This window comes from Ceratotherium simum, chromosome 24 (assembly GCF_057802395.1).
Source record: "Ceratotherium simum simum isolate JZ-2026a chromosome 24, ASM5780239v1, whole genome shotgun sequence".
Lineage (NCBI taxonomy): Eukaryota > Metazoa > Chordata > Mammalia > Perissodactyla > Rhinocerotidae > Ceratotherium > Ceratotherium simum.
In genome coordinates this window covers 30,386,122-30,411,807 of record NC_141923.1, presented here as the reverse complement: position 1 = coordinate 30,411,807, position 25,686 = coordinate 30,386,122, and the positions used below count along the sequence as shown (strand labels likewise).

The 25,686-nt window shown below is 42.8% G+C and overlaps 1 protein-coding gene across 2 annotated transcripts in view; it reads right to left on the bottom strand.

Annotated features, from left to right (window-relative positions):
• Window positions 1-25,686, bottom strand: part of ZFYVE1 (zinc finger FYVE-type containing 1) — a 50,671-nt gene that overhangs the window by 19,522 nt on the left and 5,463 nt on the right. The window contains exons 1-3 of one of the 2 annotated variants that reach the window (XM_087448279.1): window positions 15,279-15,340; window positions 8,121-8,625; window positions 2,602-2,816 (exon numbers count right to left, since the gene is read on the bottom strand). Coding sequence is in view for 1 of the 2 variants with exons in the window: in XM_004426318.3 (XP_004426375.1) it covers window positions 2,602-2,816; window positions 8,121-8,625 (720 nt within the window). In the remaining variant the exon portion in view is untranslated. Of the gene's footprint in view, window positions 1-2,601; window positions 2,817-8,120; window positions 8,626-15,278; window positions 15,341-25,686 lie in introns of those variants that run through there. The other variant, XM_004426318.3, reaches the window with a different exon arrangement.

Below are 25,686 nucleotides of genomic sequence, written 5' to 3'. Positions count from 1 at the left end.
TGCCCGAAGTTGTAAACCTGGGCCTGCCTAGCTTTTAAGCTAAACCCCCTACTCCTATCCCTTCCTTCCCATCCCTCCCAGTCCCAGTCTCTATCCTCTAATCCTCTGGGCATCCCCATATCCCTGGCTCCAATCTTCCTGTCAACATTTCCCCACCCTCTCTCCAGATCCCACACACCCAGCACTGCCCCAAAGGCCCTGCTCCCTTCCTGCTCCTCTGCCCTAGGCCTGCAGGCATGGAAACACAGATGTGCGCACAAAGCAAACCGCAAAAAGGAAGCAGTATTCACAGTGATCAATTTGATGAATTCATTATAAAAAATGGTAAATTAAAGAAGTACATATTAAAGATAAGAGATTGTGTTGAAGTAAAACCTTTGAAATACTAAAAATAGGCAAAAGAGAAACAAAACACCAAATATGCAAAAATACTTAAATAGGATTCTATATCCAGTTATGTGAAATGATAGAAATGAAATAGATGTTCACTGTTTACATATACGTGTACATACACACACCCTTTTGACACAATCTTCTACTTGAAGAGAATATAACCTAGGAAAATAATTGCAAATACAGAAAGAGCTTTTATGATATTTAGTTGTGGTGTTATTAATAATAGAGAAAATTTACTAAAAATCTGTTGTCCAACAATTGTTATTTTGGTACATTTAGACAAGGAACTAACGTGCAGCTATCAAAACTATTTGTAAAGACCATATGTCTACGATGTTACGTGGGAAAGGATTACAAATTTACATCTATAATGTAAGGACAAGCTATATATTTTTTAATGCACAGAACACACACTGTAGGGGCACACATTAAACTGCTAACAATGGCTATGCCTAGGTGAAGGGATGACGGGTGGTCTTTGATTTCACTGTTATACTCTACTGTCGTATCCACATAGTCTACACTTAGCATGTATTTGTAATATAAACCAGACAATATGAAATTAGACAAATGCAATATAAATGGATCAATGAACAAACTGTCCAAAAATTAGAATTCTTATTCCCATAATGATACCAACAACTTTTAAATTTCTTTCTGGAAAACTTCCCCCAGCTTTACTGGGCCCAGGGAATGCCCTGAGCAATGCATAAGACATCAAAATTCCATTGAGACTACCTAACCAATTCTAAAATGGCAATTTTCAATAATCAGTAATACCTCAAGTCATAATTTTCAATTATCCCCTTCTGTCCCCCCCAACAATGGCACTGCTCCAGTGATTTCTTGCCTGTTGATGGCTATCATAATGTAGGAATGAGGTGACAATATCTAGTACAGTGATCCCACCTACCCAGGTACCTGTGAGGCCTACGATGCTATTTGATAAAGAAGGGGCAACAGACTGATCCTCAAGGGCCTCAAATGGGTTACACAGCAACTGTCATGGCTGAAGGGATAGCAGCCTACCCAGGTGGCAGGCTCTCTTTGTGACAAAGAAGCAAGGAGCATCCATCAGTGGAATCTGTGGAATGGCAAGCTGCTTTGTAACAGGATTTTACTGTATTATCAAAATAATACATGGATACTACTGCTGGGATACACAAGAAAAACAATTTACCTTATTTTAAGGGACAAAGATACAATGCTTAGAGAAGAGTTTCCCAAAAGGTGGGCATCACTGGTATATACAAGATGAATTTTAGGGGACAGAGGATACGATTGTAGGTGATACACTTAATAACACCCAATTCCACAGTGGAAATTCTTTTTCAAAATTTCAGATTCTGTTAAGGAGAAAGTCTCACTTAGGTAACAGTATATCATTATCATCTCCTGAACACTTGCTAATCTCTCTTTTCAAGTCTCAGAACCTTCTGTGAGCAAGTCCCTAGCGAGAAAATAATGCATTTTATTTGTTGAGGCCGGAGAGTCTTCGCGATTATGAGGAGCTCTGCAGTAAAATGGCTACAGTTTATGCCTGCTGCCACTCAGTAACTGTGTGTAACCAATTACTTCATCTCTCTGTGCCTCAGTTTCCTCATCTGCAAAATGAGAAGGGTAATAGTACTTAACTCCTGGAGTTGGTATAGGATTAAATGAACTAATCCACATACAGTCCTTTGAACTTTGGTACATAATAAACAGTAATTACTGTTATCATGTGTCTGTTTTTGTTTTTTGTCTTGGTAAATTTCTACCTGTGATACTAGTTTCCCATTTATAGTGATAACAAAAAAAGTTTCCTTCTTGAATAAATTAAGTTAAAAAAAAAAAGGAGTGAGTCCATATAAAGGCAAGCAAAAGCTGTCTAGATAACTGAGCTTAAACATGAGGTCAGCTCACCACGGTGAGCCACAACACCCAGAAATGAATGCTTTGTCCTATCCCCTAAAAGCCTAGTTTTTCTCCGAGATGAGGACCTGTCACTTTTTAACCATCACCCAAGACTCCTCTGTACTTGTGCTCCTAGCAAGATGAGGTCATTCAACAGGTGCAAACTCCACTCATGCACTTCCCTTTCTTATAACCTCTCTTTCCAGCCCTGGTTTCCAATCACCAGCACCCACAAAAGCTGGAGAACTAAGTGTTCTCACCCTCGACCGGTACCCCAATGAGAGGCCCTCAGGGCAGGAGCCAACTGACCTTCAGGGCTTTGAAGATGACGCCAGGGTGCCGGGGAGATCGGGTAGTGTTGTTCTCGAGTTGCTGCTCCAGAGCACGCCGCAGCCCAGAGAAGTCTGTGGGAGGGTTGTAAGTCCTTGTTCCCTTGTAGTGAATGGAACTGAAAGCTTCAGGGAAACGGCCCAGCTTCCGGAACCGGTCCTGGATGAGCTTCTCTGGCACCTCTGAGGGGTGATCTGGACAAGCAGAAATAGGCACATGAACTGTGACCTTTCTTTTAAAAAAGAACTCTCATACACTGCTGGTGGGAGTGCAAACTGGTGCAGCCACTATGGAAAACATTATGGAGATTCCTCAAAAAATCAAGGATAGAACTACCATATGATCCAGCTATTCCACTGTTGGGTATTTATCCAAAGAACTTGAAAACACCAATGCGTAAAGATACATGCACCCCTGTGTTCATTGCAGCGTTATTCACAATAGCCAAGACTTGGAAGCAACCTAAGTGCCCATAAAGGGACGAATGGATAAGGAAGATGTGGTATATACACACAATGGAATACTACTCAGCCATAAGAAACGATGAAATCCAGCCATTTGTGACAACATGGATGGACATTGAGGGTATTATGCAAAGTGAAATAAGTCAGAGGGAGAAGGTCAAATACTGTATGATTTCCTTCAATAAGTAGTAGATAATAACAACAATAAACAAACACATAGAGACTGAGATTGGATTGGTGGTTACCAGAGGGTAAGGGGGGAGGGAGGAGGGTGAAAGGGATAATTCGGCACATGTGTGTGGTGATGGGTTGTAATTAGTATTTGGGTGGTGAACATGATGTAATCTATGCAGAAACAGAAGTATAATGATGTACATCTGAAATTTATACACTCTTATAAACCACTGTTACTGCAATAAACAAAAAATTAAAAAAAAAAAAGTCATCTGTCTTTCATCAAAAAAGTAATACGTACTCTGACTCCACATATATAAAGTACATAAACAGGCAGAACTGGTCTATGCTGTTGGAATTCTGGTTACCCTTGCCTAGAAGGGAGCATGAGCAGGGCTTCTGTGAGGGGGTGCTGGTGTGTCCTGATCTGGTACTGATTTCATGGGTACGTGCAGGTTGTGAAAATGCATCACATTATACACTTTTGATATGATGGGCGCTTTTCTGCATGTACATTATATTTCAAGGAAGAGTCTCTTTTTTTAATCTGCTCATTGTAAAAAATCCAAATTGTCAAAACATAAAAGGAAAGAAATGTATGTCGGGGCCGGCCCCCTGGCTTAGCGGTTAAGTGCGCGCGCTCCGCTGCTGGCGGCGCGGGTTCGGATCCCAGGCGTGCACTGACGCACCGCTTCTCCGGCCATGCTGAGGCCACGTCCCACGTACAGCAACTAGAAGGATGTGCAGCTATGACATACAACTATCTACTGGGGCTTTGGGGGAAAAAATAAAATAAAATAAAAATAAAAAAAAAGAAATGTATGTCCTCTGCTGCCTCCTAGTCCCCAAAGGTAACTATGGTTCAATGTTTGCCCTTTCAGGCTTTTTTTCCCCTACACACTTACCAACACACATAGGCAAATTTGCTTTTATCACTTAATAACATACTGTATCTGTCCTTGTCATGATACACTCTGAGAAGTTTCTTATTCTTTTTAATAGCTACATAGGGCCGGCCCCGTGGCTTAGCGGTTAAGTGCACACACTCCGCTGCTGGCGGCCCGGGTTCGGATCCCAGGCGCGCACCGACGCACCGCTTCTCCGGCCATGCTGAGGCCGCATCCCACATACAGCAACCAGAAGGATGTGTAGCTATGCCATACAACTATCTACTGGGGCTTTGGGGGAAAAATAAATAAATAAATAAAATTAATAGCTACATAGTCTTCCATCCTATGGACATATTTAACCAGTTACCTACTAATGAATATTCAGAATAAATAGCTACTTTGAAAATGCTGGTCTTATGCTGGTGAAGCTGTGGACAAACTCCCAATGTATGAGGGTATTAGCGACCCCATAGTTTCACCAACCTTTATCCAGAAATTTGGGAAGTGGTAGTACAAATGGATTCAATAAATATTTTGAGGTAGAAGTTGGAAGGACTTTTTATTTTAAATTCCTTTAATATTTTAACAACAACAAAATCACTCCAGTTAACACCGGAGATATGGCATTAGCTCCAATTTAAAGACAGAGTCATCAAGAGAAGTAGCCAACATTCTGCAGTCACACCCTAACCTCATCTCCTCCTGAACTTTCCCTGTGGCAGTAACTTCTGAAGGAAGGAGCAGGCAGTATCCTAGGGGCAGCCCATCAGTGAGCGACTTCCCCAAAGCCACCAGGAGCGCAGCCTGACCACCTTCACTTCCTCCCCACATGTTCTCACAGCTCATCCCTGGACATGGAATCACTGCTCCCAAATGATTATGGGAGCTTGGTTCTGCTCATTTGTAAAACAGAGAGAATTGATTTGCCTACTAATTCCACCTAGAAATCCTCTAGCCAGAAAAGGAACAGGATCAAATAAAATCAGAAAGTCTATGAGACAGAGAAAAATCTAATTATCAATTTGCCCACAATTCTGGCACCTCTCCTTCTATCCTGCATAAACTCTGGCTGCCTTGGTTCCACGTTTCAAGGTTTCAAGAAGCAGCAATGGTATTCCAGAAACAGCTCTGGATTTAGGAGTCAGAGGACCTTGTTTTGAATCCCAATTTTGCAACTTACTAGCTGGAACCTCCATGGTTACATAACTTAAGCTCTCTGAGTTCAGCTTCTTCTTCTGTAAAACAGGGCTGCTATTGACTGTGCTGAATAACAAAGATATAGTAAGTCAGCATTTATTTAAAAAAAAAAGGGAGAGGCCAGCCCAATGGCGTAGTGGTTAAGTTCGCGTGCTCTGCTTCGGCGGCCCAGGGCTTGAGGGTTCGAATCCCAGGTGCGGGCATACGCACCGCTTATCAAGCCATGCTGTGGCAGGCATCCCACATAAAATAGAGGAAGATGGGCACAGATATTAGCCCAGGGCCAATCTTCCTCAGCAAAAAGAGGAGGATTGGCAACGGATGTTAGCTCAGTGCTAGTCTTTTTCACCAAAAAATAATGAGTGAATGAATGAATGAACGAATAAATAAATAAAAAACCACCTACCACAGTGCAAGGCACAAAGCAAACAAAGTTATTTTTGAAGGCCTGGTTATTTCAAAATCCTGAACCGGAAATTAAACCTTCCCCTCACCAAAGTTATAAAGATCCAAAGGGGTATAAGAATGCTGATTACAGGAGGCATCCTCAAGCCAACATTTCCAACCTTCTCTCCTCACTCTAGAGCCACTGGCTACTGAGTCTCTTCTTTCATTCTGGAACATTTAGATTTCTCACCTTTCCACTAGACCCAGGGCCTTCAGATTCTAACTCCTTAATATAGCCCCACTTCCCTCCTACTGCCACTGCCCTGACTCAGGCCCCATCACTCCTCACCCAGTACCATGCTAACCTCCTGGCCGGTCTCCCCACCTCCAGGCATGCCTCTCTGGTTCATCTTGCAACAGGCTGCCAGGGCATCTTTTGAAAATATAGATCTGATCATATAACTCCTTGCTTAAAATCCTTCAGGGGCTCCTGTCATACTTGAGAATTAAGTCAAGGCAATCCATGATCTGATCCCCGAGTATCTCCACCATTCCCTCCCACACAACCTATGCTTCAGACACACTAAGCCTCTTCATTTATTCATTCAGCAAACATCTGATGAGAGCCTACTGTGTGTCAAGCACTCATCCAGGCTCTTTAGATACAGCAAGATTCCTGCCTTCAGGGAGTTTCCATTCTAGTGGGAAAAGACCAAAAACAAGAAAGCAAACATACAGGAAGATTTCAGATAGTGAAAGGTGCCCTGATGCAAATGAACAGGTGATGTGATGAGAGGGTAGGCATTAGGGCACAGAAAGGACCACTTTACAGGGGACAGTCAGGAAAGGCTCCAAGGAGGTGAGAGTTGAGTTGAATCTGAAAAAAGTACGGCTACCTGGGGCAAGAGCATTCCAGGCAGACAGAGTAGCATATGCAAAGGTGGGAACAGAGAGAAGGCCAGTATGGCTAGTGGAAGGCGTGAACACATACAGGGGAGGTGGGAGGGGAGGAAGGGGGATAACTAGAGAAGGAGTTCAGAGACACAGGCAGGAGTCAGAGTGAGGACACCACAAACAGGAGTTTGGATTTGATTTTGAGGTAGTGGAAAACCATTGACAGGTTGTAAGCAGGAGTATGACATGATCTAAATCACAAATTAAGCTTTTAAAAAGATCACTCTGGATTCTGTATGGAGGAAGCATTGAAGGAGGCTAGAATGGAATTTAGGAAGCTACTGCAGAACTACCTGCAGTTCCCTGGACACAATTTGCTCCTTCGAACCACTAGGTGTTTGCTCTTCCTAGGGCATCCTTCCTCCCCTCCTCTATGGAGCCAAGTCTCTAGAGTTCAAATATCACCTCCTCTTTCCTAGATCCCATTAGGAGGTGTAAAGTGTCCCTCTTTTGCACCCCCACAGCTCCAATACCTACATCCACTACAGAACAGAACACACGTGGTCTCCCAACTAGACTGTGAGCTATTCAAGGGTGGCAATTGTTTTTTTCAGCTCAGCACCCCAGTACTCAGCACATGATATAGTGCATGTAATAAACTTGGTTGACTGAATGAACACGTAAATGGTGTAACTATTTTAGGGGCCAACACTACTGTCCTCGTCTGCATCCAATTACTAGTGTTGCACCTGCTCCCTCATCCTCCCGCTCAGGTGATGATGTTGCTTCCTATTTCTCTAAGAAAACAGAAACAGTAAGACAACTTACACACACACACACACACACCCCACATCTACCTACTTACCTACAACCATGTCCATACACCCTACCTCCTCTCCTGTTGTTTAGGATGAACCGTCCATGCCCCTAACTAAAGCCAACCTGTCCACTTGTGCATCACTCCAACTGTTCCTTCTCTCTCTCTTACATCTGCATCACTCCCTTTCTAGAGGAACATTCCCATCAGTCCACAAGTATCTGCAATATCTCACATCTTAAATTTAAAAAAGGGAAAATTCCTTGAAACCCCACATCAGCCTCCAGCTATCATTTCATTTGTCTGCTTCCCTTATAGCAGAACTCTTTGAAAGAGCTGAATATACTCATTACCTAATTCTTCTCCTCCTCTTCTTTCGTGATCCCACTCGGACCAGGTGTTCATGCCTACCATCCCTAGGAAACAGGTCTTATCCAGATTGCCAAGGACATCCATATTGTCAAAGCCAATTGGCAATTCTCAATCCTCATCCTGACCATGAGCAGATTTTGACATGGCTGATCACTCCACCCCTCTTCAAACACTCCCTTATGTCTTGCTCAGGCAGAAATTTTTCCAGGCAACCAACCACCACCAAGTTGCTATTGCAGCCCAATGGCCGCCCCCTTGTACCCAGAAAGGTCACTCTGTGACCACAGGACCCTGTCTACTCACCAGAGCCCAGCAGTTGTGTGTGCACAGTCTCATGGAAAATGATAACGGCAGGGCCCAGGGTGGACAAAGGGACATCCAGGCCACAGCGGGCAGTGGTAGCCTTGAGCTCCTTGGTGAAGTGCTTCAGATAAGCTTCTGAGGCGTCCCCAAGAAACTTGAAGAGGTCATTATGCAGCCTGTCCGCATGAGTTCGATAAATGACGAGGTCTGAGATGGCCAGGACTTTAAGCAGCAGCCGTGTTCTCTGGCTTATATTCACCGTAGCCCCCAAGAGTCCTTCCGTGTCTATCACTGCCACTTTGTGGACTGGGTCATACGCCGCCCACACGCCCACAGTGCAGGACTCCTGGGCAGGGGAGGTCTTGAAGACTTCACGGCCATAAAAGAAAGTGTGGTTGAGGGTATGAGACTTTCCATCACCAGTGTTTCCGAAAATGGAAACCACCTTCAGATGCTGATCAGGTTTGCAGTCTAGTTTCCTAATGAAGTCCTCTTCATTTGTTACCTTCAAACAAAAAAAGACAATGAAATACAGAAACTGCAGAATAGCTAGATAGATATACCTGCAAGAAGAGCAAGGGCTCCCAGGATCTAGGTCCTGTAATGACTTGTGAAGATGGCAAGGAAAAGAAGCACAGGATAACAGCCTCCCACCCAGCCCTTACCCCTAGAAAATAGCTAATAGGAACTTTTAAAGCCTCAGTCAGTATAAGAACTTAGTGATTACGAAAAAGCCAAACCTATAAAACTCTTAGAAGACGACAAAGGAGCAAATCTTTGTCATTTTGGATTAGGCAACGGTTTCTTAGATATAACACCAAAAGCAACTAACAAAAGAAAAAATAGATAAAATGGACTTCATCAAAATTTAAAAATTTTATTCTGCAAAAGACACCATCAAGACAGTGAAAAGACAACCCAAGAAATGGAAGAAAATATTTGTAAATCATCTAATAAGGGACTGGTATCCAGGATACATAAAGAATTCATAGAGGCCGGCCCTGTGGCATAGCAGTTAAGTGTGTGCTCCGCTACTGGCAGCCTGGGTTCGGATCTTGGGCGCGCACCAACACACCGCTTGTCAGGCCATGCTGAGGCGGCGTCCCACATAGAGTGAAGGAAGATCGGCTGGATGTTAGCTCAGGGCCAGTCTTCCTCAGCAAAAAAAGAGGAGGATTGGCATGGATGTTAGCTCAGGGCTGATCTTCCTCACAAAAAAAAAAAAAGAAGTCATAAAACACAAGAAAAATAACCTAACTAAATATTAAGCAAAAAATCTGAATAGACATTTCTCCAAAGAAGATATACAAACGACCAATAAGTACATGAAAAGATACTCAACATCATTAGTTATTAGGGAAATGCAAATCAAAACCACAATGAGATATAACTTCACATTTGCCAGGAGGGCTATGATCAAAAAGATCATCAAGGGGCCAGCCCGGTGGCACAAGTGGTTAAGTGCGCGTGCTCCGCTGCAGCGGCCCAGGGTTTGCCGGTCCGGATCCCGGGCGCACACCGACACACTGCTTGGCAAGCCATGCTGTGGCAGCGTCCCATATAAAGTAGAGGAAGATGGGCACGGATGTTATCCCAGGGCCAGTCTTCTTCAGCAAAAAAGAGGAGGACTGGCATTGGATGTTAGCTCAGGGCTGGTCCTCCTCACAAAAAAAAAAAAAAAAAAAAAAGATCATCAAGTGTGGGTGAGGATGTAGAGAAAATGCAATGCTCATACATTGCTGGTGGGAATGTAAAATGATACAGCCACTCTGGAAATAAGTGTGGCAGTTGCTCAAAAAGTTCAACACAGAGTTACTGTATGTCTCAGTAATTCCGGCCTAGGTACATACCCAAGAGAACTGAAAACATATGTCCACGCAAAACCTAAACATGAATATTTATAGCAGCATTACTCACAGCAGCCAAAAAGTGGAAACACCCCACATGTCCATCAACTGATGAACAGATAAACAAAATGTAGTTTATCCATACAATGGAATATTATTCAACCACAAAAAAGGAATGAAGTACTGATACATGCTACAACATGGTTGAACCTTGAAACCATTACGCTAAGTTAAAGAAGCCAGACACAAAATGCTACATATTCCATGATTCCATTTATATGAAATGTCCACAACAGGCAAATTCATAGAGACAGAAAGTATATTAGTGGTTGCCAGAGGCTAAGATAAGAAGGGAATAGGGAGTGACTGCTAATGGGTATAGGGTTTCTATTTGGGGTGATGAAAATGTTCTGGAATTAGATAGTGGTAAGGGTTGCACAACTTTATGAATATACTAAAAACACTGAATTCTACACTTTAAAAGGGTGAAATATATGGTATGTGAATTACATCTCAATAAAGCTGTTAATTAAAAAGAAAAACTTACTGGTCAAACTTCATCCATCCATAAGTCCTCCGTTTACAATTTAAAGAACAGTGTAATACTTATAGAAAGAAGCCAGGAAGGAAGAGCCTTGGTGCCAGTGAGATCCCAGACTGGAGTTCCAGAAAGATGCTCAGGGCCTCTAAACTCAGAATACACAACCCCAGGGTCAAAGCTCCCAATCCAAACAGGGAATATTTTACTCCAGCTAAAGGAGTGATGAGCCTTTACACCAAGTATCTGCCAGCCCTAAGAGAAAAAAACACCTTCCTGCTTCTCAAGAGTGCTGGTCTGATAAAGAGCGGTTAGAGAAATGCACACAGACCACTGGGTGTGATAATATGATACACCCTCATTTCCCATAACCTCATCAAGATGGTAAACCACTTGTTATTCTGTTTTTTTTTTTTAATAGCTGCTTTATTTATTTATTTTTTTTTCCCCCAAAGCCCCAGTAGACAGTTGTACGTCATAGTTGCACATCCTTCTAGTTGCTGTATGTGGGACGCGGCCTCAGCATGGCCGGAGAAGCGTGCGTCGGTGTGCGCCCGGGATCCGAACCCGGGCCGCCAGTAGCGGGGCGTGCGCACTTAACCGCTAAGCCACAGGGCCGGCCCTCGTTATTCTGTTAATAACATCACTACTGTTAGATTACTAAGAGTCCTAATGTTAATGATAATATTGATAACTTACTGAATGCCCACTGCCATGACTGTGCCCCTTACCAGATTCACAAGGGCAGGACTGTCTATCTTACCTTTATATCCCTAGCACTTGGGACAAAACTTGGCCCATAGGAGGAGCTCAATATCTAGTTACTGAATAAATGAAGGAATAAATGCCAAGCACCTTGCTGGGTGCCTGAATCACTATTCTCCACCCTGTATTTTCCATAAGGCTTAACACACAGCAGCATTCAATAAACGGTGATGGGCTCACTGGGCTCACTGATCTCCCAGACAACTAAGAGGAACAAGAAGTTACACAGAACAGCCCATTTTGGACCAGTGTCACTCAGCCTGGTTCCAAGCCGCTAAATTGGCCAGCAAGAGAAACAAAACAAAAGCTCCATGAACCTCTACCAACAAGGATTCAGATAAGGTCAGGGTGGCCAGCTGCAAGAGCCATCCACCTTCCCAAACAGTCCTGGGGAAGACAAGGCCTGGGGATGTTTCCCCCTGGAAACCTACTCTGCCATGAATCTGTTAGCACACAAAACAACTGCTATCCAGGATAGGTAACAGCAGGCACCTGAAAAGGGACACACAGGAGCCTTTAGATACAGAATTAAATGTCCCAGGACTCATACTGACTAAGTGCCCACCAAATGATGTACATAATATATATAACAAACAACTCGTTTGGGATGAAAATAAAATACTCCCTGTCAGCATCTGGGATATCATTTTGGCACCTGGTGTCCCGGAGTATATTAAACACACATGTTCATATATTGGGCATACGCATCTGAGGTCACTGCAAAGAATTCTGGGAGGAGGAGCTCAAAGCCCTAGGCTAGTTATTCTACTGACGAGCCCTGGACAATCATTTAACGTGTACTGACTGAGTGTTTTTTCACATGTAAAATGAAGATATAACCATCTTTGCCTCCCCTGACTGGGTAGTGGTTACTAATCAAATAAACAGATAAATGAGAAAATGTCTGGCAGAGTGAAACCATGCTTCATTTTTCCTTTTTCTGCCTTTCACATTATTTTGCTCCCTGTTAGACTACTCAATTCATCCTTAACCTGTGGGCATTTTCCCCTGAGCCAGAAAGGAAAGAATAGCCTAGGCCTATGCAGTAGCAAGACTGGTTTTCAGTTAGGGGAGGAAAAGGTAAAGAAAAGATAAGAAGATTCCCTTGGATGGCACCAGAAGGGAACAAGGCTCCTGCTCTACTTGTTCTTCCTGTTTGCAATCAATGATCCCACTTTGCTCCATTCCTGAAGTGAAATAAGCTACCTGACTCTGAGCCCTGCCAACTGGCCACCCCACCCAACTCTACAACATGTATGAAATGGTCCTTGGCCCTTACACAACAGCAAAAGCAGGTGTGACACCAAAGCCACCCCTCCCTAACTTCTACCTTCCGTCTTCCCAGAGCTTGCTAGACCATCTCTTGGACCTCAGACAAGTCAGAAACACCGAAATTCCACTCCTGGGTTTGCCACTGTGTGGTCTTGGAAGAGCTACTTAACTATTAAGGCCTCAGGAAAACAAGATGATAGATTCTACAACAGATTCTACCCCTAGGGACACTGAGAGGACTAAAGGAGATAAAGTATGGAAAGGGCAGAGCACAAGGCCTGGCACACGGTTTTCCTACTTGGAAAACATCCAGGTGCACAGCAGTAGTAACTAAGCTTGCACCCGCTTGTTGCTCAGAATTCAGGGACTGAATCAGCAATATGGTGAGCTCTAAACTGATCCTACCTAAAAAATGAAAGCTCTCACTGCTTGCTTCTGATAACTCCTTTTGTTACCGCCCAAGGTGGGGCCTTCTGCTCGCTGCAAGACATGCCCATAGCCAAGAGGCAAGGTGGTAGGAGAAAAAGGACTTTTTTATTACAGCTTGCTAGCAAGAGGGAAGATGGCCGACTCATGTCCAAAAGAACCATGTTAAGGGGGCATGAAATCTTACAGCAGTTATATAGGTCATTGGGTTATTGGGGATGGGGTTAGGAATGTTGACCTTCTGGTGTTACAGACTGGGAGTGCCACACCAGATCTTTCAGTTTTCACTGATGATGGCTATCAGCATAGACTCACTGTTCGGGGGTCATCACATTCCTAAGGAACTCAAAAAAACGAAGTTATTGTCTTATCGCAGCTGGGAGGTACATGCACAAGCAGGGGTCGTAAAATCTACAGAGCAGTTAGATCTCCTAGAGGGTGCATATCCAGCTGGGTTAGTTTGTCAGAGGTCCTTCAAAGTTACAATAGAGTTTTTCTTTTCTACAATATGGCTTCCCTTATGTCAACCTTGTCTTGAGCCAGTATCACTTTTGTCTCCTTCTAATTAAAACAACATATTATCATTAATACTGGCTTTATAGCTGACTCTTAGTAAAGTGACCATCTAATATCATACCAATCTTTAAGAAACCAAACAGTCCACCTTTCTCCATCTCTAGCTCACCCACAAAGCTTTTCACTTTGCATACAGTTCCAAGTAGAGTCTCTAAAATGAAATATAACAGTACTCAATGATCTCCATTGTTCCAATCTAGAATTCAGAGTAGTTTATGGTAGTGAAAAATGTCCAGCAGTCAACCTCTGACCCAAGCAGGCAAGGAAAATGATGACAATCTCCCTCAAGAAATTCCTTCTTAGCCCTCAGAGAATCATTCCAGGAAGAATGACCACATGGGAGTTGTTCTGAGGAGGCCTGGGAAAGGAAAAGCAAGAGGCGGGGAAGGAATTGAAGTAAAGAGCTTTGGAAGGAGGAAAGTTCAACAGAGCACAGTCAGAGACTCTAGAAGTTAAACCCCAAAGACAGCAGAAAACACTCCCAAGGAAAGTAGCTAGCATCAAGGTCCTTTCAGTTCTGGCCTCTCTGGATGAAAAGGCTCTAATTTGTACCAACTACAATCATACAGTCCTCTAAAGTTTTATGAAGGTGTTCCCTCCCTGCAACTGAAGGCAAAAATCAGCTCCTTTCCCAAAGTAATGGAAAGAGCTAAGGGAAGCTTGGTTGCTCCCCATCACAACCTAATGCTCACAGTAAATCCCACACCTGAGCCAACCAAGATTATTTTATACCTCTCCATTGAGATTCTCAAACTAGCCTAAGTCGATAGTTATTCCCAAAGTTAAGTTCCTATTAATTACTTTTATTTGTTGGTCTGTTTTATTCTGCTTTCATCCCATTTCTGGCTGAGTTCAGAGAAAGAGACAGAACCCAAGGAAATCAAACAAGAGTCTCACTCTTATCAGAACTAGGACCGCTACCCCAAAAGGAAACTAGAACTTGACTACTGCATTTAATGAACAGACATATATCGAGCTTCATCTGGTGTCTGACACTGACCTGATGATGTCAGACCAGCAGAGGTACAGAACTTAGGTAACATTTCCTTCTTCTACAGGAAGGAAAGGAGAAGTGGAAGGTGAGAAAACTCTTCCTTGAAAAATCCAGAGCCACTTTCATCACGGTGAAAAGAACCCCAGGCAATGATTTAAGTCCAGGGCCTAATTTTCAGACAGGATTTTACTTAAACTGTGTCAAACAGATCAGTAGCCAGTCTACTTTTAAAGTTCAAATGATAAGGAGGTTCCACTCCAGTAGGAAACCCTATTGCCAGAAAGTTCTATTAAACCTGTTTCCCCAACCCAGCAAGTTCAGAAAATTTCCTTCCATTCTATCTTAAAAGGTGTGTATATCTTTGTGTTTATCCACAAATGTGTTGACAGAGTTTCATGTAAAAACACAATCATTTCTCAATCAAATGTTTTCTTAAGACCACTGAAGTCACAAGATTGGCTTTACAAACACATTGAGCACATTTGGTAAGAGCAAAGATCACTTTTTTCCACTCCAGTGTCCCCAGTGTTCCATTACTTGAGAGGTCAGGAATTCTCCCATGTCTTATAACTACCCATGATGCTTCTGACACATGGCCTCACAGACACTGCATGCAGCTCCCCTCCTACTCTAGCAGGAAAGAGAATGTTTCTATGTAGAGACGGTTCACAAAACAAATCCTTTAAAAATTAGAGTCATTTTTGCTCCATTATCAGTTTCTTTGACCACACCCAACTCACCCAGTTCAGCTCTCCATTTATATCTGAATAAAAAGCTTTCCAAAGCAAAGCTGAATTCTGAAGACAGACTGGAACTACCAAGTCATCCTCAAGACCCACGTCATCCTCAAGGGACTCTTCCAAGGAGCTTCCAGAAGGGAGATGCAGCCCCCCTTTGAAACAGCATGGCATACCTATATTTGTCCAGCTATAAAAACAGACATAAGTTCTGGTAAAGGCTCTGGGACTTAGTAGTAAAAGTACCAGGCTAGACAGAAGACAAGAGAGCTAGGTTCAAGTCCACCTCTACCTGGATCATACCAGGGACAATTTACTCAACCTTTCTCTTGCTCAAAGTTGCCATTCTCAACCCATCATCTCTGGTAACATTTTCCCATTCTTTCCGGTTCTGAGCTTCCCAACTAGAATGTACTCCATGCTGGCAAGGGGTCTGGTCTGTGTTGTTCATCACTGCAGCCCTAGCACAGGGCCTGACACATAATAGGAAATCAATACATATTGTAGATAAATGAATGAACACAGCACAGAATGTCTAGATGCTACATTTTCTCTGAGGAAGGGAACCCTGTAGTGTTACCGTTAAGGGTTCAACCAACCCTCTTCTACCACACACTGACTTTAGAATAACCTTAAAGAAGTTATTTAACTTCTCTGGGCCTCAGTCTTCTCATCTGTAAAATGAGGATAACAACATAAAATGCTTATAGGGCTCCTCTGAGGATTACATGAGATCACGCACATCAAGCCCTCAGTGCAGTGGAGGCATGTGGTAAATGCCAGAGAAGTGCTGACTGACATTACTGCTGAAGTTGCCCTGGTTTGCCTCTCAGCCACAGTTATCACCATCACCACAGAATTTCATTCCATCATCCCAAGTAAACCCTCCTGAGGGAAGGTTTCCAATAAATGCCTCATTGAAGAATTAGGGAAAATGAGACAAAACCAATACCACTCCCTCCCTCAAAAGAATGTATCTTTTCAGTTAAAAAAAAAAAAGGCTATTATAAGATTGCATAATACATATATTATGTATAAGAAAGCATTCAATCTTCAAAAGAATGATGTGACGTGATTCCAAGAATTATTACTACACCAGAGACTCTCACAGTTTATAGCGAAGATCTTACTAGATGATACAGCCTTATAAGGAGATCTTAGGTGTGTGAGATGGAGACTGAAAGGGGCCTGGTTTCTATTCTATAAGGAATGTGATAGTGGAGCCTGGTGAAGTAACAATATAGCATATAACTATTTAGATTTTTTTTTTTTTTAGATTTTTTTATTTATTTATTTTTTCCCCCCAAAGCCCCAGTAGATAGTTGTATGTCATAGCTGCACATCCTTCTAGTTGCTGTATGTGGGACGCGGCCTCAGCATGGCGGGAGAAGTGGCGCGTCAGTGCGTGCCCGGGATCCGAACCCGGGCCGCCAGTAGCGGAGCGCGAGCACTTAACCGCTAAGCCAAGGGGCCGGCCCAGCATATAACTATTTAAAGTCAATAACAACAGCAACGCTTCCAGCAATATCACCCTTTTCTGAATTTCCATAATCCTCTCTATACTGCTCTGACACCATCCACCTTATTTCTATGCATTTCTCTTCTGTTACCACTAGACTGTCCTCTCCCCAAGGGCAATCTCAGGGTCTTAGTGCCTCTTTCTATCTCCCTCAGTTATCAGCACACAGTAGGCACTCGTTAAATGTTTGTTGAATTAATGATTCAACTGATCTATTCTCATTAGTACATTTCATTCATTCAACAAATATTATTTGAGTACCTACTATGTGCCAAACACTGTTTTAGATGCTGATGAAATAAGAGGCAAAAATCGCTGCCCGATGAAAATGTTCTAAAATTGACTATGGTGATGGTTGTACATATCTGTGAATATACTAAAAGCCACTGAATTATACACTTAAAAAGGGTGAACTGCAGGGTGGGCCCAGTGGCCAAGTGGTTAAAGTTCCATGTGCTCTGTTTTGGCAGCCTGGGGTTCACGGGTTTGGATCCTGGGCGCACACCTACTCCACTCATCAGCCACGCTGTGGAGGTGACCCACATACAAAATAGAGGATGTCTGGCACAGATGTTAGCTCAGGGATAATATTCCTCAAGCATAAAAAAAAAGAGGAAGATTGGCAACAGATGTTAGCTGAGAGCGCATCTTCCTCACCAGAAAATAAAACAATAAAAGAGTAAATTGTATGGGATGCGAATTATATCTCAATAACACTGTCTTTAAAAAAGCAAATGCAGGGGCCGGCCCAGTGGCGTAGTGGTTAAGTTTGTGCGCTCCACTTTGGTGGCCTGAGGTTCGCAGGTTCAGATCCCGGGTGGGGACCTACGCATCGCTCATCAAGCCATGCTGTGACAGCATCCCACAAACAAAATAGAGGAAGATGGGCACAGACATTAGCTCAGAGCTAATCTTTCGCAGCAAAAAGAGGATGACTGGCAACAGATGTTAGCTGAGGGCCAATCTTCCTCACCAAAAAAAAAAAAAAAAGTAAATGCAATATTAAAAAGGATTAAGATACTAGTGGCTTTCTTTTGTTGTAAAATTAAGATAAAATTTTATACTTTTCTATAGTTCTATATGTTTAGTATTTTAACATGCTGAGTCTACATTATTTTTATAATTGGAAAATCATAAAAGTTGTATCATAAAAAACATAAAAAGACATAAAAACCACTGCGCTGTGAAACGAACCACTTCAAAGGTACAGGGTTTTCTTTTGAGGTGATGAAAATATTTTAGAACTAGATAGAGGCGATGGTTGCACAACATTATGAATATACTAAATACCACTCAATTGTTCACTTTAAAGTGGTTAATTTTATGTTATGTGAATTACACCCCAATTAAAAAAAAAAATCACTGCCCTCATGGAGCTTACAATCTAATGGGGAAAAGACAGACAATATTCAAACAATTAAAACATATAGTATACAAAATGTTCATCAACAAGTGAATGGATGAACAAACTGTGGCATATCCATACAATGGTATACTACTCAGCAATAAAAACAAATGAACTGAGACACACAGCAACATGGATGACACTCAAAAACATTATGGTGAGTGAAAGAAGCCAGACAAAAAACAATACTGCATGATTCTATTTACATAAAACCCTAGGAAAGTCAAATCTATAGTTATAGAGAGCAGATCAGTGATTGCTGGGGACTGACTTTCTAGAGGCACAAGGGAATTTTTTGGGGGGATGGAAATGTTCTATGTCTTGATTGTAGGGGTGGGGGTGGTTACACACATGTATATGCATTTGTCAAAACTCAAAACTGTACACTTAAAATGTGTATATTACATTATGTGGAAATTACACCACAATAGAGTTGATTTTTAAAAGTACATGTTATATCTAACGGTGATAAGTGGTGTGAAGAAAAATCACGAGAAGGGACTAGGACTATACGGCGGGCGCAGGGGTTGCTCTTTTAAATATGGTGGTCAAGGAAGGCTGCACTTTAAAGTCAAACCTTTTTAGGTCAATCCTTTAAAAAAAATATATAGCAAACTCAATTTTCTATGGTAATGAAAGGAAGAGAAATGTCATGAACAATCCAAAACAGTACATAAGCCTAAAATCATTTACATTTAGTTCTAGAAAGAAACTGTTTTTCCCCTGGCAATGGCAGATTTAATTTCTTAATTCATGAAGGGGGTGAGGAGAGGGAGGGAGAGGAAGGGAGAAGGAGCAAGAGAAGGAGGGAGGGAGAGAGGGAAGAAAGTAGAAAGGGAAAGACGGAGGAGGGAAGGGAAAAGAAGGGACGAAGGAAGGGGAAGGGGAAAGAGAGAGAAGAAGGAAGGAAGGAAGAGAAAAGAGAAGAAAGAGAGGGAGATAGACAGAAAGGCAGGCTGTCTGCCTGTCTGACTGTCAGTCAGATAATTCAGACCTAAATAACAGAGCTGACTGAGACATGGGGAAAAAAACAATAATGCATCCCATATAAAAAAACAATAATGCACCTACTGACTACAAACTAAATCCATGGTCACCAGGACCAGAAAGGGTGTGCAAAAAGAATTATGGGATCCTCAAACAGCCTCTACTCAGAGACAAGTAGAAAAGAAAGCTGGGCTTTCCTGGGAATGAAGGGCCCACCATCCCTCCCCAGACTCAACCTCTGAACTTTCATTTTAAAACATTTATTCAGAGAGATTACTCAAACTAATAAGGCACATGATTGACACTCAGTAAATGTTTATAACCATTGTTGAATGATACATGTAAACTGAACTGAGCTCTTTGAAAGAAAAGGTTATGAAAGATTATGGAAAACAGTTTAGCCATGTAGATAACACAGTCACAAGGCAAAAAGGATGGGCAGGAAAGTAGAGGAATTTCTAGAATACTCTATGACTGCTGGATTGCACACGATTACATTGTCTCTTAACGAACCTGGGGCGTCTGTGACTACATGGCAGAACCAGACTCTGTTAGTTCTTATAATTTTATTTATTTATTTTTTTTCCCCCAAAGCCCCAGTAGATAGTTGTATGTCATAGCTGCACAACCTTCTAGTTGCTGTATGCGGGACGCGGCCTCAGCATGGCCGGAGAAGCAGTGCGTCGGTGCGCACCCAGGATCCGAACCCGGGCTGCCAGCAGCAGAGCGCGCACACTTTAACCGCTAAGCCAAAGGGGCGGCCCGGGCTCTGTTAGTTCTTTCCAAGCACTCTAACATCTAGATTCAAATTCCCTGGGAAAGAACAACAATAATTCAGCCTCAAGTAGAAGGAAATCAGGAAGGGAAAAAAAAACTTCCAGAAGCTACTAGAAAGTGGAATCATCCTCCAGTGAAGTCAAGCCAGAGGTCAGGTGCTTTTGTATGGCCAGTATACATACTTCTCTGCCCAAGAACTCCAGCTACCACCAAGGTGACCACACAAACTGGTCAAACAGAGCCTCTTAACCACTGGCCAAAAGCCACTGGAAAGAATGAACAAAACATCCTCCAAGGAAGCATCCACCCTTTCCTGCCTCCAAAAGTCCCTTTATGCCCCTTCCCATACGTCTTTCCAATTCTTCTTGCCTGGAACTTTCTATATCCTTGTTTTCTTTCCCTTCTTCAGGGTCTCACCCATTAGCTTTCCTCTGATTTCCCATCACCAATCAAATGTGATCAATACACTTAGCAGTTCTAACCTCAGATAGAAATGATCTCCTGGGAGCTCCTCCCAAAGCAGCAAGACTCCCCAGAAAAGTTCAGCCAGCCATCAGAAGTGCTTCCCCCATCTCCAGAACAAACTCAAGGGTGGTATCGCCAGGAGATGCATCCACAGGGAAAACATACGAGCGAGGTCAACTTAGTAAGAAATCTGCCTGTTATATTACCCCTGGCTCGAAAAGCCAAACGTTTGCCCAGTTCCAGAAAAATCAATCACCTCAAGGAAGTGACAGACTGGAAAAAATAGAATCACACAAACTGGAGGTAACTTGAAATAGTTAAAGATAGGTTCCCTGAAAAGCTGACTCAGTGGTTTTGATGGCTTATATGGGTCAAATTTTAAACAGCCTTGTACCAAAGAAAATAGCCTCCCAGGTTAAATGCCAGGAGCCTGTTATAACTGAATGCGTCCAAGGCTGAGAAAGATGCTGAGCAGAAATCCAAGGCCCATAATAGAGGCTCTTTCATCTTTCTGCCTGTCTGAGTCATCCTCAACCCTGTGTTTCCCAATAACCCCATACAATGCCCTTCCCCTACTATTACTAAACAAAAGGGGCTTTTATTTGGGTTTTCTATGAGTAAAAGGCAGCAGTGGGGGAGGGAGGCTCTGCTACTCATCCAATTATCGCTTATTATTTTGACAGACAGCTTCTAAGCAGATCTATGTTTTTTGGTTACTTTTTTTATACGGCACCTAGGAACCAACAGTAAATATATTCATGGTCTGACCAGAACTTGCCAAAGGGCTAACCAGCCACAGCACCAAAATTTGGCCTTACATTATAAGAATTTGGCCATTTAAAGAGAAAAATGGAGAAGTTCCACAATTTAGAAGATTATGATCCCCCTGGCTCATGACCTGTTGACCAGAATTAAGTCCTGAGGGGTTTCTGCCAGCTTGTCTGAAACAGAGGACCTAGAAAGAGCAAGCCCTAGCAAGGTACCCTAGACCAGGAAGCAGAGGACAGGGCTGAGGGGTCATCAGCAGATGAGTCTTAAGACAGAGGGAGTACAGAAATAAGTGGGGCAGAGCAGCACAGCCAGTTTGCGGTCAAGGATCCCCATACAGTATGAAAACATCCTCTGCTATTTTCCATTCCTGAATCCCACTAGAATAATGTCTCTTTTAGCCAATTAAAAAAAAAAAAGTCAAGTCCCGTATTCTGAGCCACACTATTCTGGGATTGTAAACAAGTGAAGCAGCCAAGCAACATGATGGGTCTTCTTAAAGGAACGGTCTCAATGAGATGAAGTCCACCACTGACTTCACTGAAGGAAGCACAGAGAAGACTCACCTTGGCCTCCCATTTCAGAGAGGGCCCAAGGCTGTGTGTTTCTGAGTCGGGAGGGCCTGTCCCTGGGTAACACTGAGCCTCTCACTGACCACTCCTGGGTCACTGCACTTCCTTATCACCCTGCATGTTCAGCATGAGGGGACTCAACTTCAGGAGTCTTCTGGCATTTGCTCCCTGGCTCTCCTAATAGCCCAGTCAAGGATCAGTCAGCATGAAGGTAAAATTTCTCGTCAGAAGAAATTTCTATTGGAAATAGGACAGTTATAGGAAGTTTGTACAAATGAGACAAAGTGGAGAATGGGGTGGTTGTGAAAAAAAGAAAAACTTGTATGGGGTTTAAATATATATACACATACATATATATACACACACATATATATATACGTAAGAATGAAGAAAAAAGTGACTTTTAACATTTCACCTTTTTTCTCTCTGACTAGTAAACATTCTGATAAGACAAGATGTCTGAATGCCTCACAAGACCCAATAAATAAGAAAATCTTCCCCAAGAACTCTAATTGTTAGAACTTTATTCTTCTAACCTTTGAGTTATTTGCTAAGGGTGTTGTCTCTAACTTCAAGAGATTATAGATGACTTGTCAGTGTGGATCATTTACTTATTATAGGCTCTAAATAATGGATCCTAAGTCCTTTGGTTTTCCTAGTACACTTTCACTGAGGCCTAGAAAAATCAATGAGGGCCGGCCCTGTGGCTTGGCGGTTAAGTGCACGCGCTGCGATGCTGGTGGCCCGGGTTCGGATCCCGGGTGCGCATCGAGGCACCACTTCTCTGTTCATCCTGAGGCCGAGTCCCACATACAGCAACTAGAAGGATGTGCAGCTACGACACACAACTATCCACTGGGGCTTTGGGGGGAAAAAATAAAATAAACAAAATCTTTAAAAAAAAAAAAGAAAAATCAATGAATACAACACAGAAAGTCTAACCATTTCACTAGAGAGGTTACAAAATATGCCAAAAGAAAATACTGATTTCAGCTAGATTACTTCTGAGGAGCAAACAGAATGACAAGAGGGAGGAAAAACCAGTGTATTGGTTAAATGGCTTGTTCCTGATATATTTTCCACTTCACTGGAATCCAGATCTCCTATTAGACCAAACCTTCATCTGTTAGATCCGTTTCTCTATCTCAGCACTACTGACATTTTGTACCAGATAATTCTTTTTGTGGAGGGCTGCCCTATGCATTATAAGATACTTAGCAGCACCCTGGCCTCTACCCACTAGCCAGTGGCACATCCTCCCCAATACCCCAGCTGTGACAACCAAAGCTGTCTCAGAACATTGCCAAATGACCCCTAGAGGAGCAAAACCACTCCTGGTTGAGAACCACTGTGTAAGATGATACCAAATGAGACTAAGTCAGCTCTCTTTATTGCATGAATTGAGTTCTTAAAGACTTAGTTTTACCAATTTAAGTCAATAAAATCTGGGGTATTAAACAGGTGTGATTTGCACAAACCAAATGCCAAGGAGTCACCACTGAGTTCTCTCCTTCCTCACCCCTCTACCCTGTACCAGCATTCCTGTTTTACATGCAAACTTTGTCCAAAATTCGTCAATGTCTTTCCATCCCTCCACGACAGGGATAACACCAAATCTAAGTCACCTCTCACCTCATGTTCTACAACAGCCTCCTAAGTGGTCTCCCTGCTTTCCCTCTTGCCCCGCTACAATCACTGCAATCTAGTCTTCACACTAAAGTCAAGAGCCATCTCTTAAAAACTTCTATCAGATCATGTGACTTTCTAGCATGAAGTTTAAGCATTACACTTAAAATCCACACTTACTTCTACGGCCGGCAAGGCCCCACGTGATCTGGCACCTGTTTACCTCTGCGCCTCTTTCCTCACCTCTCTCCTCCAGCTCATTCCAGCCACACTGGCATTCCTTCTATATCTCAAACATACCATCCCACCTTTTTTTTGTTCCCATTCCGCCCTGTCTAGAGGTCTATTTCTCCAGGCAGTATTAACCATCAGGTCTTTGCTTAAGTCACCTCTACAATAAAACCTTCCTTGACCATCCTGCAAAAGTGGCTTCCAAGTCACTCCTCCTTAATACTACTTCTCATATCTGAACCATCTTTTTATGTGTCTTCCATGTGTGAACTCTGCTTTGCCCACTTGACTGGTAAGCTCTATGACGGCATGGACCAAGTCTTTTTGTTTTTTTTCTTTTTTTTTTTTTTTTTAAGATTTTATTTATTCAGTTTTTTGCCCCCAAAGCCCCAGTAGATAGTTGTATGTCATAGGTTCACATCCTTCTAGTTGCTGTACGTGGGACTCGACCTCGCGTTGGACGGAGAAGTGGTGCCTCGGGGCGCTCCCGGGATCCGAACCCGGGCCACCAGCATCAGAGCGCGCGCACCCAACCGCCAAGCCACGGAGCCGGCCCATGGACCAAGTCTTATTAAACTGTGTGTCCCTGGAACCTAGAAAGTGCCTGGCACAGAATATATGCCCCATAAATGTGATGAACGAATGAATGTCTTTGGCTAGCAGATGAAATGTGTCCATTTAAGAGCCACAAATGAGTTCTTGCTTCTGAGACCAAAAGTCAGACTGTCCTCAAATTTACCACTATAGTACACACTCAAATGACAAGGAAATGATAAAATTTTCACTTCTGAAAGGAAGTTTTTGTCCTTCTGGGTTTTCCAAAAGAAACTGAATAACACTCAAATCACAAGCAACAAATCTTAGGGGACTCTAGGCCATAGAATTTGGGGAAACCACACAAGTTACAGCCTACAAACTGTTAAAATAATTCCTATGTACTGAATTGAAAATTATCAAAATCCACAAATGCCTAGAAATATGAAAACAAAAACAAAGTTGGGGCCTAACTCATAGAACCTCTACTGCTCTGAGTAAGGAGTTCTTCAACAATAACACTGTCTTACATTCATACAGAGCTGTGTTTCATTTGATCCTCACAGCAACTACGAGGAATTGGTGAGCTGATGCTATGGACCAGATGAAGCTTAATTAGAAAGTTCAAATGACTTGGTCAGAGACAGCAGGAGTGTCATAGAGCAAGGATTTTAGAGCCAGATATCTATGTTCAAATCCTCTGCCACCTACTATAACTTGACCTTGGCAAGTTACTTCATCTCTCTATGCTTCAGTGTCCTCATCTATAAACGCAATGGTATAGATGGAATGTTTGTGCCCACCTAAAATTCATATGTTGAAATCTAATCCCCAATGTGATGGTATTAGGAGGTGGGGGCCTTTGGGAGGTGATTAGGTCATGAGGGTAGAGCTCTCATGAATAAGATTAGTGCCCTTTTAAAAGAGATCCTAGAGCTCCCTCTGCCACATGAGGACACAGGGAGAAGACAGCTGTCTATGAATCAGGAAGTGGGTTATCACCAGACACCGAATCCGCCAGCACCTTGATCTTGGACTTCCCAGCATCCAGAACTTCAAGAAATAAACTTCTGGCGTTTATAAGCCATCCAATCTATGGTATTCTGTTATAGCAGGCCAAACTGGCTAAGACATAAAACTTACTTCATAGGGTGTGGTGGAGGGAAATCACCTGCACACAACCCCCAAGATGTCTACATCAGAATCCCTGGAACCTGTGAATATGACACTTTATGAGGCAAATGGGACTTTGCAGATGTGACTGAATTAAGAACCTTGAGATGGGGGAGATTATACTAGATTATCTGGGTGGGTCCAATGTAATCACAAGGGTCCCTAGATGAGGGAGGCAAGAAAGACACAGGAGGCAACATGACAATAGAAGCAGGGGGTGGGGCAGGGTTGGAAGATGGTACACTGCTGGCTTTGAAGCTGGATGATGTAGCCACAAGCCAAAGAATATAGGAGGCCTCTTGAAGCTGGAAAAGACAAGGAAACAAATACTCTCCTAGGGTCCCACAAGGAACA